Source organism: Pteropus vampyrus, unplaced genomic scaffold (assembly GCF_000151845.1).
Source record: "Pteropus vampyrus isolate Shadow unplaced genomic scaffold, Pvam_2.0 Scaffold88, whole genome shotgun sequence".
Classification (NCBI taxonomy): Eukaryota; Metazoa; Chordata; class Mammalia; order Chiroptera; family Pteropodidae; genus Pteropus; species Pteropus vampyrus.
In genome coordinates this window covers 588,834-603,164 of record NW_011888869.1, presented here as the reverse complement: position 1 = coordinate 603,164, position 14,331 = coordinate 588,834, and the positions used below count along the sequence as shown (strand labels likewise).

The following is a 14,331-nucleotide window of genomic DNA, read 5'->3' as shown; positions in this document are numbered from 1 at the left end:
GACCCAGCAACTGAACTCCCTCTCCAGAGAACTGCTTTGCTCTGTGCATGAGGTATCACATCAGAATATGATTTAAAAGGGGCAGGGGTGGTCTAAAAAATGCTAAAAACCATGTTAGCTTTCCAGGATGAAGATGTCTCATACCGAAGCAGAAAGTACAACTAATCCCCGAAAGGGGAAAACTAGAAGATATCCCATTGTATCGTTAACATATTTTACTCTACTCCTTTAATTTAGAGACCAATCTTATCTCAAATTTAACACAGCATATATTTACATCAAGTGCAACTAAACTCTCCCTTCGATCCGTCAACTCTAGTCATATCAAGCCTGCATCTGTTTCATAATTTTGCCTTATTTGGATCTATTTATCAGCATTTCCTTAAAATCTTTAATATATATCTTTACCTTATATGTGTCCAGGGAATACTTGGACTTGAGTCAACTTTAGGTAGGACAAGTAGGAATTATAGATGATGTAAGACCTCAAGTAGTATGGCTAAGCTGATGACGAGGAGTGAGAGAGCAGAGGACCGCGGAGAAGAATGGTCTAGCGAAGAAAGATAATTAAACTAAGAGAATGTGAGAAGAAACTAAGGAGCAAGTATAACCGAGGCTGCTGGCTGCCTACTCCAACATCCATTCTCCTCTTTCTCCTTAGAAGGATATTTTTATATTACTATTTTTAGTGGGTCACACCCACATTGCATCTCAGAATAAAACACTACATGTCTCAGGCTCCTAGGTGGCTTGAAGTAGCCGTATGACTACATTCTGGACAATGAGATATAAAAAGAAATGTTGTTTCAAGGGATCTGATTTGGATGGAAGTTAATTTTTCGCTCTTCGGTCATTCCTCCTGCTTCCGGCTTCCATTACAGAAACGCTAGCTGGAGTTGGGCGGCCACCTTGCGCTAAGAACTGACAACCCTGACGATGGAAGCTGCGTGCTAACAGAAGTGGAGAAGAGATGGAAACATGCACCCTGCTCACGCTGTGGAGCCATCATACCACCCCGGACCATCTACTTCACGGTTCTTTAGCTCCTACTGTGTTTAAGCCATTTTTTATACAACCAAAACAAATTGTAATTAATACAGCAAAGGAAACAACAAGCCACAACATACCATTGGCCTTTTGCCCCCTTTTCTGCACTCTTGCACAGATGGACCTAGTACCAGCTCCTCAGGAGCTTCCCCACGCTCTTCCTCCATTGTGTTGCGGCCACATTCTTTTCCCTGACTCTTCTCTACAGTTATTCGATAAATCATGGGCTACTGAAAAGTTATTTTCAAAAGGGACTATGTTAGCATAATACTGTTAAATTCTTTTTAAGTGATTTTTTTAGGTTAAAATATAGAGTTAAAAATATAATCCTGAACCAATATGATTAGATAAATATTTATTAAATGCCTGATATGTTCTAGGCACTGGGGAAGCAAAGATACATAATATAGACCATGCCCTTACAGTTCCGTACGGATATTTAACGGTTGACAGGAATACAAGGGTAGGGTTCCCAAAGAAAAACAGCACGGGTGGGGGTGAAGGTGGCAACGATGAGGTGGCTATCCCAGGCAGAGGGGGGAGCCTGGGAAAGGCATGCTCAGACCACAATGGTCAGCCTGGGTATCTGGAGAGGGTGTAAGGAGTAATGTAAGTTGGAGACACATTTCCAGCTGCCCTATACATCTCACTAAGGAGTCTGGATTTTATCTCTTTGGTAGTTGGAAGTCATTAAAGCTCATTATGCAAGGGAGCAACAAAAAAAGTCTGTGCTTTTTAACAATGATATGGTGACGCTATGGAAGGATTGAAGGCATATGGAGAGCTACTGTAACAGAGCAGGTAACATCTGCACAAAGGCAGTGGCAGTGGTGATAGAGGCAGGTGATTTGATACATACTGTCATTTACAACTCTGAAGTGTTATTTACTAAAAAAAGCAATTGTCAGGGGACAAAAGAGAGGTCAGAACTGAGACTCACAGAAATTTCTAATATAAGTGACAAGCAATTTATTAGAGCCATTAGAAATGGGAAAAGCAGACGGTCAAGCTGACTCGTAGGTGGTAGCTGCAAACCAGAGTTCAAAGGAACTGGAGCAAATTGACATAAAGATATAGGTGTTCCAGATACTCCTTTATCTCCTGCACTCTTCTCTCCTTCAGTGTATGCAACTGGCAAACTACAAACTCCCGCAACACCCAATAACCACCTTCTCCACGCTTGCCCCTGAACAGCTGAAAGCTGACAGGGAAAAGAAAAAAAATCATCTACAAACACAAATATATCAAATGGGCACTCAACACTACCTTTGCTTCATAACTTCTCTCTCTCTCCAAAATTCTTAAATACCCACCATTAAACTCCAAAATCAACTGGCCGACACTTTTTATTCTAAGCCTATAAAAAAGGTGAAGCTCTTTCACTCTTTCCAAAGTTAATACCTCCCCAAATTATAGATTTTGTCCACTTCTGCCGAAGCTTCCGCTCTTTCCTATCATATCTACCTTCCCCTCTCTACTGTATCATTTCCATCAACACACACACACCAGTATCTTCTAATTTTAAAGAAATGAATCGCTCTTGACTTCCTAACTCCCAGCCACCAACGCCATTTCCCTGCTTCTCTTCACAATAAAAATTTTTTAAATGATGAAATTTCTCTTGCCAGTTCTTATTTTCCCATTGTCTCCTCTGCGGGCTCCAGCATTCCACTGAGACTGGTTTATTCACTCAGGTCACCTACGACCTCAGAGTTGCAGATCCAAAGGTCACATCCCTATTCTCATCTTACTGATTGCTCACTCAGGTCGCCTCCGACCTCAGTGTTGCAGATCCGAAGGTCACATCCCTATGATGTGTTATTTACTAAAAAAAGCAATTGTCAGGGGACAAAAGAGAGGTCAGAACTGAGACTCACAGAAATTTCTAATATAAGTGACAAGCAGTAGTCTTACCGACTATTCTGCAGCACCAGACAAACCAACCCCTCTTCCTTCTCAAACACAGTTTGACTTCTTGGCTTTGATAACAGGATCTTTATGTGTTTCAGCACCACATTCTAGGCAGGCGCATAAGAGGCACTCAATAACACTTGCAGGATGAATGAGTAAGATAAAAGGATATGTATATAGGAGTTGCAGAGAGCGATTTAGAAGAGAGGTCAGAATACAAGGGCTTATTAATACTAATTAAGCATCAAGGTAAGGACTCTCTTGAAAAGGCATAACTAATAGCCTAGGGTAATGTTTGATTCTAGAAATCAGTTCCAGTCATTTGCCCATCACTTTTGATAATCCTTTTGGTAAATGATTCTCCCAAGATACAGAAGTTTTTAGGACACTTTCTCTTGTGATTAGGTTTTATACATTAATATTTTTAAAAAACACTACATTTATTGTTCATTCTTGATAACTACTAGTTAACTTAATGATTATTTAACCTATTAAGTAGAATGCCTAGGCAATCTCGATGCAGATATGTCAGTTTTTATAAACTGCTGCTGAATTAGGTGTGGAGGAAGATAACTGTAGAAGACTGAAGCAAAGCAGTTAAGTCCAAGAGGACTGACACACACACACACACACGCTTATGCATATATATGCATACTTTAATCCTATTTTATATATTCAGTTATACATATGTGTTTACATGTATAGATCATATTGGACATTTTTAAGTTAAAATAGAAGTATGTCTCTATGATTTCCTGCCTAACTGACTATTATCATTAGCTGGTCAACTACAGATCCCAAACACCTGCTTCTGCAAAATAATGTGATAACAGTGCAAGACTATTCCTGAAATAAGTAGTTCTTATACAATTTATTAGCATTTACTAATTCTGCCAGCATCCTCTCCTTTAGGTCATTCCAAATATGAATTAAACAAAGTCTTATGTTTTCTCTTGAAGGAAGGCAGGAGGGAGGGAAAGTGGGAGGCTATTTTTTCTTTTAAAGAAATAATCAACTTCTAATAATGCTGGCTGTAAAGAAAACATCTGAAAGCTTACATGTCACTTCATTTAAGCCTATTTCTTCCCATGTTTATTCCCATGGTAGGAGGTGAGGTATGTAAGATCAATATATTATTTTTAAAACTGAATGAGGACAGTTTTAAGATGATCTGTAGTTTTTCTTTTTCTTTATTTTTTTTCCCATTCCTTCTTCAGTAACTACTCTTTCCCTACCATGCTTAATCTGTGCTTCCATTGTTGTGACTTTGCCAACACCTGATGGTAAATCTTATCTGTAATGTACAATTTCCAGAACTGTGATCATCACTTCTCTTCATATCGTTTGAAAACTTTTAATGTCTAATTAAGTTACCCACCTTTCAATAATATGATTCACCAGTGAACTATTTTTAAAATGCCATACTCTCTTTTCCAGTAAGGTATCACATGACTTATAACAAATTTATACTCTTTCAAGAGTATGATTTTCTAATCCTATACAGCTCTTTACATGAAATACGGAATATTTAATGTCTTCAGTCCCCACTGCATGCAGAATCATTCTTTCATTGTTTCACCCTCTATCGTTATTGTAAAACTACAAGTTCTCAGTGCAATCAATTAACTTATCATCTAACACTGGCAAGCATAAAGTAGGCTTCCAATTTTTTAAACTCAAGTAGCTCATTGTTTGTCATGTGAATCATAATGAGAATAGTATCTCAGCCTCTTAGAACTGATGAGTTAAATGTCTTGTTTCCCACTTATCCTCATTAAAGCTGCCAGCTCTAATTTAAAATGTGATCACTGAGAGCACCACAGCATAATTTTAATTTTTAAATTGTGGATATATTTGGTATCAATGAAAGAGAAACACTAATTGTAAATGGACACAGCCAACACGGTACAAGTAAGTGATGTGCGCGTTTCTCCCAATCTCCTGCCAACGCTATCTGGGACCCAATCCACCAAGAGTCCGACCAAAGGACACAGCTTTGTTAGCCAGACCTCTCGTTGCCACCACCATCACCAGTCCTCTCCCAGCTCCTTCACGCTCCACTCCGCACTTCCGGATAACTTGACCCCATCGTGCCCTCACTCGAGTTATCGCGTGTGCTTGGGCCGCCCTCCGTCAGCCCTACCTCTGTGCCATTGCCATGCTCTTTACTCTACCTAGATTTCCTTTCCAACCACTGCCCAACAAGCTAAATCATAAACCCCACTCAAAATGTACTTCCCTAAGAGCCACCCTTGATTACCATCCACATGCATTAAAACACTCCTGTCTTGGAAGGGATTTTGCATTCTGTGTGGTCTTTGCTATATCAATTTACACTGTAATGTTCACTGATACTGAGGCAAGTTTTTCATGGTTCACATACAACTGCCTCTTCTCCCCAGTGAGATGTTAAGTTATATGACAGCACGGAGTCGACCATCTTGCTTCCTTTGTGTACTTCAGAACTTAATGTAGAGACCATGAAGTAGAACTTAATACAAGTTTCAACTGATGTTTGAAATAACATGGAAATGTGCCTCAAAACATGAAGCTATTTCAGAATGGGGAAGAATGACCCAAAAATATGAAAAAGGCAAATGAATCGATCCTAACTTTTGATAGCATGTCGGCAGTCTGCAGTGACATTGCTTTGCTAGTTCCAGGCACAGCTTCTTACTTCACTTACAGTGTAGAGCTCACTGCCTACTAGGTCTGCTGCCTGACGTGGACCTGGCAGCTAAGACCGTAAGGGCCATGCACTGGAAGCCGCGCCCCTCTGAATGGGTCTTTGTCTCCAAACCCTCTGGCTCCCAGACTTAATTATAACCTCTCTTGGCATCTTCCAATTTCCTAGACTTATGGCCATCCCGGGCTTATCGTTTCCTTCGACCTGCAACCCCTACCCTGGTATGAAGTAAAGAGATTGTTTACCACTTGCTCTATTTATAAAAAAATATAGAGAAAGGTTTTTTTTTTATCAGAGCAATAAAGATATTATTTATGATTAAATATGATGTGTGGAATTATTTCTATGAAAAGGACCCTCCTTGTAGGCCTCGATGATAAAATCAACTGAGAAAAAACTATGTTCAACATTTTAATATGGGTGATTATTTTCCAAAATTGTGACCAAAGTAAATTCAAGAGGCTGTATAACAATAATGTGTCACATCTTAAATATCTAGTGTACTGTTGTTTTATAAATAGATGTAAAATGATTGATATATTAGTAGAAAACAGTCCACGCCTATCTTTAACATCTAAATTAGAATTCACAACCTTCCAAAGAAGCCAGCAGCCAGAAAGTATCAGTAATCCCAGTTCTTATACTGTGACTTTGCTATAAGATTTCACCATTTATATAGAGTAGGTCAATGTTAGAAGTTAAAACATTTTAATATATAACAATTTCTATTGCATTCATTAAATACACTGATTTAGAGCACAGCACAGCAATAAATGTTATTAATATTTTCCTGTCCTTATGTAGAACTAACCAAAAATACATTAAGAAAACCATTTCTACACTTGTGATTTTATATAAGATAATTTTCGTCTACTACTTCCTAGTCCCAGTGCTGTTGTAAATGATGCCTTTGAAAAATTTAGGTGGATGCAGTGGGAGAGGGGGAGATGCCTCTTTTTCAAGATACGTCACTACTCTCTGCCTGTTGTCTTAATATATCAACCTACCATGGCATGATTATGGATGTAAATAGACTTGTGCAGTGCACAACCTGTACAACTCAGTGACCACCACTGCTTTGCCTATAGGCTTGGAAAAGCACATACAGTTTATATCATTTCTATATTCATCTCTGGCAAAAATCCCTCTGGCATTTTCCTAAATGAGAATAAGAACAACCTTTGCTGTGTTCCTAAATTACCTTTGCTCACCATTTTTCTGATCATACAAAGAAAGTGAATTTATTTTAAATAAGACTTTAGGAAAAACATAACTATAAACTGAACATTGCTTCAGGAATACAAATTGTACTCCGAATAAGGTTTAGCTCTATCTTAGGGCAATTTATGTGTAACAACATCATAAGTGAAATTACACTCACTTGTACAAATACCAGTGTTTCAAAACTTGATAAATCCAATAGATTTACAATAAAACTCATTAAAACCACATTTATATCACTGAAATTACTTAGAGAGGGAAAGAGTGAGTAAGCTGTCACTGAAAGTCACAAAGGAATTCACAGGCTCCATAAATATTATAAATCTTACCAAGGAACAATATTCATGTTTGAACAATCGAAGTGAAGATACACAAGCAAAAGAACCTGTAACTGTCTAAAAAAAAAAACAAATTTTTTTTTAAATAATAAAATCATTAAAGGCTGACTTAAATGTCAGTTGAGGAATTCAGTAAAGCTAATGAAATCTGGAAGTCAAATGACAGATTTTCTGCAATGTATAGTTAGTTCTCTTCTCACTCGACGAAATCAGGTGTCAAAGCAATTTCATGAGAATTAGTTAAAAATATGAAACTGTTGTTCAAAGTACTTTGATTCAAAACTAACCGTTGAGGGTAAATTATCTGTCTAAATGAGTTGAAATTTTCAAGAGAATGATCAAGTTACTTCACATATATACTGATAACCAATTTCTTGCCTAATGTGATAAAAATGTGGTAAATGTAGAGAATCACCTGTGAACTAGTTATAAAACCAACAGTCTATAACTAACACCTAAGCCATATTATTCTTTAATTAAACTTCAATATTTTCTGGGGAGAGAAATATACATGACTCACTAATGTCAACATTTGGCACAGTACCAGGAGAGACTCTTTCTTACTAAAACAACCTCAGTACTATTCCTAAGGCAACATCTCCAAAGGAAACAAACAACTTGGACAGGGCAAATGTCACCAGGTGCAACATGAAGGAATAACCTATATATAGCACCAGCTTGTCATTCAGTCTCGAACACCATTCCTCCCTTCATCCCATTAAAGTACTGACTTGCAAGTATTTGACAGCCAGCCACAGAAAGAGTAACTTATGTCATCTTTTAAAATAATTAGACATGGAGCCCAATGTGTTCATGAAATAGGCCTGAACTGCAAGTCCTCTTTCTTCTTCTTCTCGAACGGCAGTTTTCTGAACAGTAGGTTCCCTTTCCGTGAGTTGGAACAAGCTGTTACTTGACTAGTTTGATGACGGCTGGTCGTCAAGCAAGACCTCGCAGGCTCCTTCGCCATTATCGGACCTCGGTCTGTAGATTGTGTTTGCACAACAGACCTTGCATCAAGACAGTGATGAAGTCGCTAGCCTCTGTTCTCTTTAACACATACAAATTTCAAAGCACATTCATTATAGCACTATTTATAATAAAAATTATCAAAAATTTACCCTTTTCAATTATTGATCAAATTGTAGAAAGTTAATATAACTAAACATTGAACAGACATTAAGATCTACAAAGAGTAAGCTTTTATAGAATTTTTAATATTATGAGGCAATGCATATACATGTTGTTTAATTAAAATAAGACATTAAATTGTTTATAAAGTATGCTTTTAAGTATGAGAAACACATACATGTAGATGGAAAAACACTGAACTATTAAAGAATGATTATCTTGGATGAGAGTTTTAAGTGATGTTTTTCTTTTCCTTTATATCTGTGATAATTTATGTAATAATTATTACTTTTTACATTACATGTAATTTTTAAAATATGCCAATGCTTAAATATTTTTACCTACACCTTCTTCCAAGTTCAGAAATAGAATTAGACAGTTTCCAAAAATGAAGCAAATAGTAGGTTCTTGATTGAAGAAGTGAAAGAGTGTTGGTTGTTATTCTATATACCCCTGGGAAACAGAATTGTGGAATTCTAGGAGCTGGTTCTCAGGGTCATTTCAAGCTTCTTAAGCAGAATCCTACCCACCATCCTATACTGCCAGAGTTTCCTCAGTCATAAAATGCAGGTAAAAACTGTACCTATCTCAAAGGAAAGCTGTGTGGAATTAAATAATTCAACACATATAAAGCATCTGAAATGGTTCCTGGCAAGCGGAAAGCACTATCAAAGACGTAGCTATTTGTCCACCATCATCATGTTATTACAACAACTATTACTACTTCTATTACTACTACTGCCACCATCAACGCTATTACTATAACTATCACTACTATCTATAAGAACAACAAACAGGCAATAAATAGATCAGCCCTCCCTCCTGGCATCATTTTCCAAAGAGACTTATGCCTGCCAAAACGACCTCGGAGAAGCAGAAGGGCAAACAGGCATGAGCACTGCACTGAGGGTTGTTTTTCATTGGCTGCAACGTGCCCCTGGCACTCTGGCCACCAGGGGCCATCTCGATTCCTTTATCACCACACCCAGGCTGATATCGATGCCCTGTCCCAGTCTCACTGACTCTGTGACTTTTTATAAAAATTTATTCACATCTTTAAAATAGATTCTTAACAGGTCCCTGACATATTCAAAATTATTCATCAAGACTGTATTTTAATAAGTTTCTAAGAGAGTTAGGTTATAGAAGGTGAGGAGTGAGGTGGTAAACACCACTCTTTAATAAATTTAGTCAATTCAAATAAAATATTTATTCAGTGATTTTAAATAAAGACATTTCATCAGTTAAATTTTTAAAAACTTTTAGTCAAAATAAAAATATTTAATTGCGAAAAAAAACACAATTGGGGAAAAAAACAACTACTGAAACTTAGTAACGGACGCCCTCAGTCAGGGAACCTGAACATGGGCAGCCCCATGAACAGATAGATGAGTCCTGAACCTCTCTGGCCAGAGCTGGTTGGAACTAAGCACACATCAGCCCTGAGCCCAGCCAATCGGATTGCAGCCTAAAGAATCCAAAGAAAAGACACAGGCACTAGAGTCAAATGGTGTAATCATTAGGGACATAAGGTCATAAATCAACAGTTGGCACATACAAGCCAAAGTCACAGGGAGAAAAACATTAATAGCCTTAGAGAGCAGGAAGCCAGTCCACAAACAGATGCAAAAATGAGAGACCATATGGTCCTGAGAGGCAGAAAAGTCAAATTTCTAGTCCCATGTGGTCTCAATGAACTTTCTTTTCCTCTCTTTAGATGTTTATGAGACTGCTTCTTATAGAAGCAGATTTTATTCCTGTGAACAAACGTGTCCTAAATTAGCCTGACATGTTCCTGTAACAAATGGACATGTCATCAGCATGCCTTTTATTCCTGCCTTTTGTTAAAAAGATTGAAACAGTGTTTACGACATAAAACAGTCCTTTCTTAAACATTTATGTATTAACACCCCAAGCTACTGCCTTGGCTTTGTGTCAGTGGAACAGGAAATAGGAAGAGTAAAGAACTCAATTGAGTTCCACAAAAGAACTCAATTCTGCAAAAGGATAATCTATTACAGAATGTCTATACGATACCTGCTTCTTGGAAGAAACATGGATTCCTTAATGAACACGGAACCAGAGAGGAGGATATACCAGCAGGTCCCAATATCATCAGGACTGAAAAGAAAAGATAATTGAATCAATCAAAACATATACAGCATAAAGTGTAGTGACCGTGTTACTTTCAGAATCATGAAGAACAATGAAATAGCATAAAACACGTCCATAAAAATAGTATTTTCAACTATCGGAATTATTTCTTTTAAATTATTTTTATCCCTTACATAAACTAAAGATATTTGTCAGTATATTTAAATATTTTAAATGCTCCTTAGACATATAAGCTGCATGAGGATGGGGATACCAATCCACATTTTATTTTTTAGTTTAGTTTTTTTAAACTGACAATACTTTCTGTTGCTTCATAAAACAAAAAAATATAGAAATAAACAGTAAAACTCGGTCTTTCCAACTCTTTCCCCTGTCAACCAAGCTCCCGCATGCCTCTACCACACTTGGATGTTCTTTCAGAATTCCTTTATGCATATGCACACAAAAATGAACACATATTCTTATTCCCTCCGCCATTGTCTTTCTTTTTATAGAAAATACAGTACACTCTACAGTGTTCTTTCTTTTGTGCTAAATCTTAGAGATCTTTTTTATCAGATTGATATCTTACGGATGTGCCATGTTTGACTTCAGCATCCCAAGTCATTTCAGTTGTTTTTAATCATATGCAATTATTTTTTTAAAAAGTAAATAAAAATTGCAATGAGTAATCTTGTATCTATGGTAGGAACTGTAACAAGTAACCAGAAATGCAACTGTTGGGCCAAAAGGTACAGACACTGTGATTCTGAGAAATATTGTCAAATCATCCTCCACAAGTGGTCGGCAACTTGTTTATTTACTTGCTTCTCCACATCCTTATTAATATACTTTGTCACATTTATTTAACAAATGTTCAACTATTTTATGATGAGGGCTGTTCTAAGTGCTTAGGATACTTCAGAGATCAGCAACAAAAAAAGATCCCCATCCTCATGGAGCTTATATTCTGGTGGGACAATACAGATAATAAACAAAAATAAATACATTAGAAAATTAGAAATCAGTGCTCTAGAGAAGAAAAAATAGTTTTGAGTAAGGAAAACAGGTTTGGGGTGCCACAGTTTTAAATGGGTGGTCAGGAAACGTCTCCTTGAGAAGAACATATTTGAGCAAAAAAGATCAGTTAGTGAAGTGGATCCCTAAGGGACCAGCACTGCAGGCAAAAGGCAGAGAGGATCTCAAGTGTAAGTGCAAAGGCCACAGAACAGCACTGCCTAGCAAGGCGGCCAGTGTTCTGTGGCTGAGCGGAGTGGGTGAGGGGCAAGCCATGGGGGAGCTCAAGGCTTTCTATCACTGAAGCCTTCAATTAGACTTCAGGGTTTCTGCCAATCTGCTTGATGAAAACAATGTCTTAATGTAATTTTATTTTTCATTTTTCTCATTATTAGAAGAGCACCTTTTTTCTTATTTTCATGAGCCATATCTATTTTTTTTCTGTGAAATCAGTTCATAACCTTTAGCAGATTTTCTATTAAATTGTGGGATTTTTTTTTCTTATCTTATCTTTTCTTATCTTTTTTTTATCTTTTTTTTCTATCCTTAACTTTATAAAAATTATCCTTTTGAAAGCATGAGCTATGAATATCTTCTACCCCAGTTCATTGTTTATGCTTTGACTTTGTTTACTGTGCTTTTGGCCATGTGTAAGTCATTTTATTTTATAAAGTCAAGTCTATCACATTTATTACTTAGCATACAGGCTCAACTACTATTGAAACAAAGCAAAATAAAGCTAAACAGCAATGGCTTAACAAGGAGGAAGTCCATTTCTCTCTCGCAAGCATGGCAGCCTGAGCACCGGGATCCCCAGGCTGATATGCGGGCTCCGTGGAACAGAGACCCTGGTTCTTCCACTGTGTGGCTCTGTCATCTCCAACTCGTGGCTTTCATCTCGTTCTAAGGTGGCAGCTCCACAACTCACCACCGTATCCACGTTCCAGCTAGCGGAAGGGGTTGAGAAGAAGGACAGAGCACACTACACTTCTTTTAAGAGCACAACATGAGAGCTACACACTACACACTACACCCCCCTCAGAGCCCAGTGAATCACATGCGAGCGTTGACAACCTCTGCAAAATCCCTTTTTTTTTTTTTTGAGGTGGGGGGAGGAGTGGTGGTGAATGGATTCCAAAAATTTTTAAAGGACACTGAATTCTACTTACAATACTAAATAACTAAGTTATTTATTTAAAACGCCAATCACTATCACCTAATTATTTTCATTTTGCTATTTGCTTCCTAAGCACATCAGCAGTTGATCACTGTTCCTCCCAAGTCCATCCTCGACCAGTTTCCCAACTACGTAGTCCTCAACAGCAACACCAAGAAAATAGTGTCAGAGTTCAATTCCAACAAAACCATAAAAGTAAAATGATTTCTCAAATGAAAATGCTAAGTCTTTCAAACTTATGTCAAGAAAAAATGTGTTCTGCCAGATGCAAGAATAGTTTAAATTATTTTTAAATAACAAGTAATAAAACACTGAAAAGAAGAAAAAAAAGGAATTATTTTATAAACCTATTTCAATCTGCTCTTACAATGGTCCCTTTATCACCGAAAAGTTGGTCTGGGAAATGAAATCTAGAAAACTAGCAAATTAAGGTAGATTACCACTCACTAAATATGTAGTTTTGGGAAAATTACTAGAGCCACTGCAAGGATTAAATGAACAATGCTCACTAAATGCAAATAATAATTATTCTATAGTTTTTTTATTATGTTAAAAAGTACAATAAATGTTACCATGGTCTAAATTAACTGTGACATAGAGGCTATAATAAATGTTCGCCGGCTTTTTAGTCATTCCATATCTGCCCCTTTTGAAGGCAAAATTACTATGAACAAAATAAATGCAAGGCTTGTAAATTTGGCTTTCCTGGCATTGATCATAAAATACCTATGATCTAAAGTTGATAAAAATACTGTGACAGCAAATACTCTGGCACCCTGAATACTCACTGATTACCCTATAATTAGGGGTGATTCTTCATATCAGGAAAATCTAGAGATTTTAAGTAAATCTAGAGATTTTAAGTAAATCTAAAGATTTTAAGTAAAGAAACTCATTCTCTCAATATCTCCCATTTATTATAATTTTGTTTACTTAATAGATGACTGTTTTTCTACCATTTCCAAAAATAATCAAAATCAACTCATAAGAGCTACATTTGCTAGCACAGGCATTTGCAGAGAATGATCATTCAATCAATAAACATTTATTGAATTTAGTGGACATTTACTACACACCACGACAAATAAGATCGCAATTTCTGTATTATTGAGTTGTCTCTTTTAAAGATTCAGGTATTACAAAAGTAAGCTAATGAGAACTAACAGTAGAAAAACAATAAATCTTATTTTAAAGACATTCTGGAAATAGCTGTAAACTAAAGAACCCTCCTCCCCTCCTCTCGTCCCACCCATTCCCCACAGAACTCATGCTGGTTTCTGTTCTGAAAATTCCCTAAGTAAAATCTTTTACTTAGTCTTAATCATCCAGAAAATTCTCCTCGCTTTATTAGAAATCATCATACTCATCTGATCACTTTTCTTAACTTTCAATTATGCCTCGGGCAGGCAGTATTTCAATATAGGGCCCAGCCCCCACCCTTCCAGGTCCATAAATACTCCCTCCCCACAGCGCAGCTGTTATTTGAGAGGTTTTATAGCAGTTTTATATGTGCAAAGTAATGATTGTTTGGTTTTTGTTGCTTTTTTTTTTTTTAAAAAAAAGATGAAAAAGAAGTTCTAAGAACAATCCTTAGCAGCAGCAGTAAACTTTTCTACACTTAAAGGTAAGCAAAATTAATCCGAGATCTTGTTTGCAGACAGACACTGGCAATGAAACTGGCTAACAAAAGACTGACATTATCATCATCA

At 37.0% G+C, this 14,331-nt stretch overlaps 1 protein-coding gene across 4 annotated transcripts in view; it reads right to left on the bottom strand.

The window, feature by feature from the left end:
• The window catches only part of RAPGEF2 (Rap guanine nucleotide exchange factor 2), a 222,615-nt gene that overhangs the window by 123,893 nt on the left and 84,391 nt on the right, over window positions 1–14,331 (bottom strand). For all 4 annotated transcript variants that reach the window (XM_023532718.1, XM_023532719.1, XM_011363687.1 and 1 more), the window contains exon 4: window positions 10,372–10,455. In XM_023532718.1, the coding sequence (XP_023388486.1) occupies window positions 10,372–10,455 (84 nt within the window). The remainder of the gene's footprint in view (window positions 1–10,371; window positions 10,456–14,331) is intronic.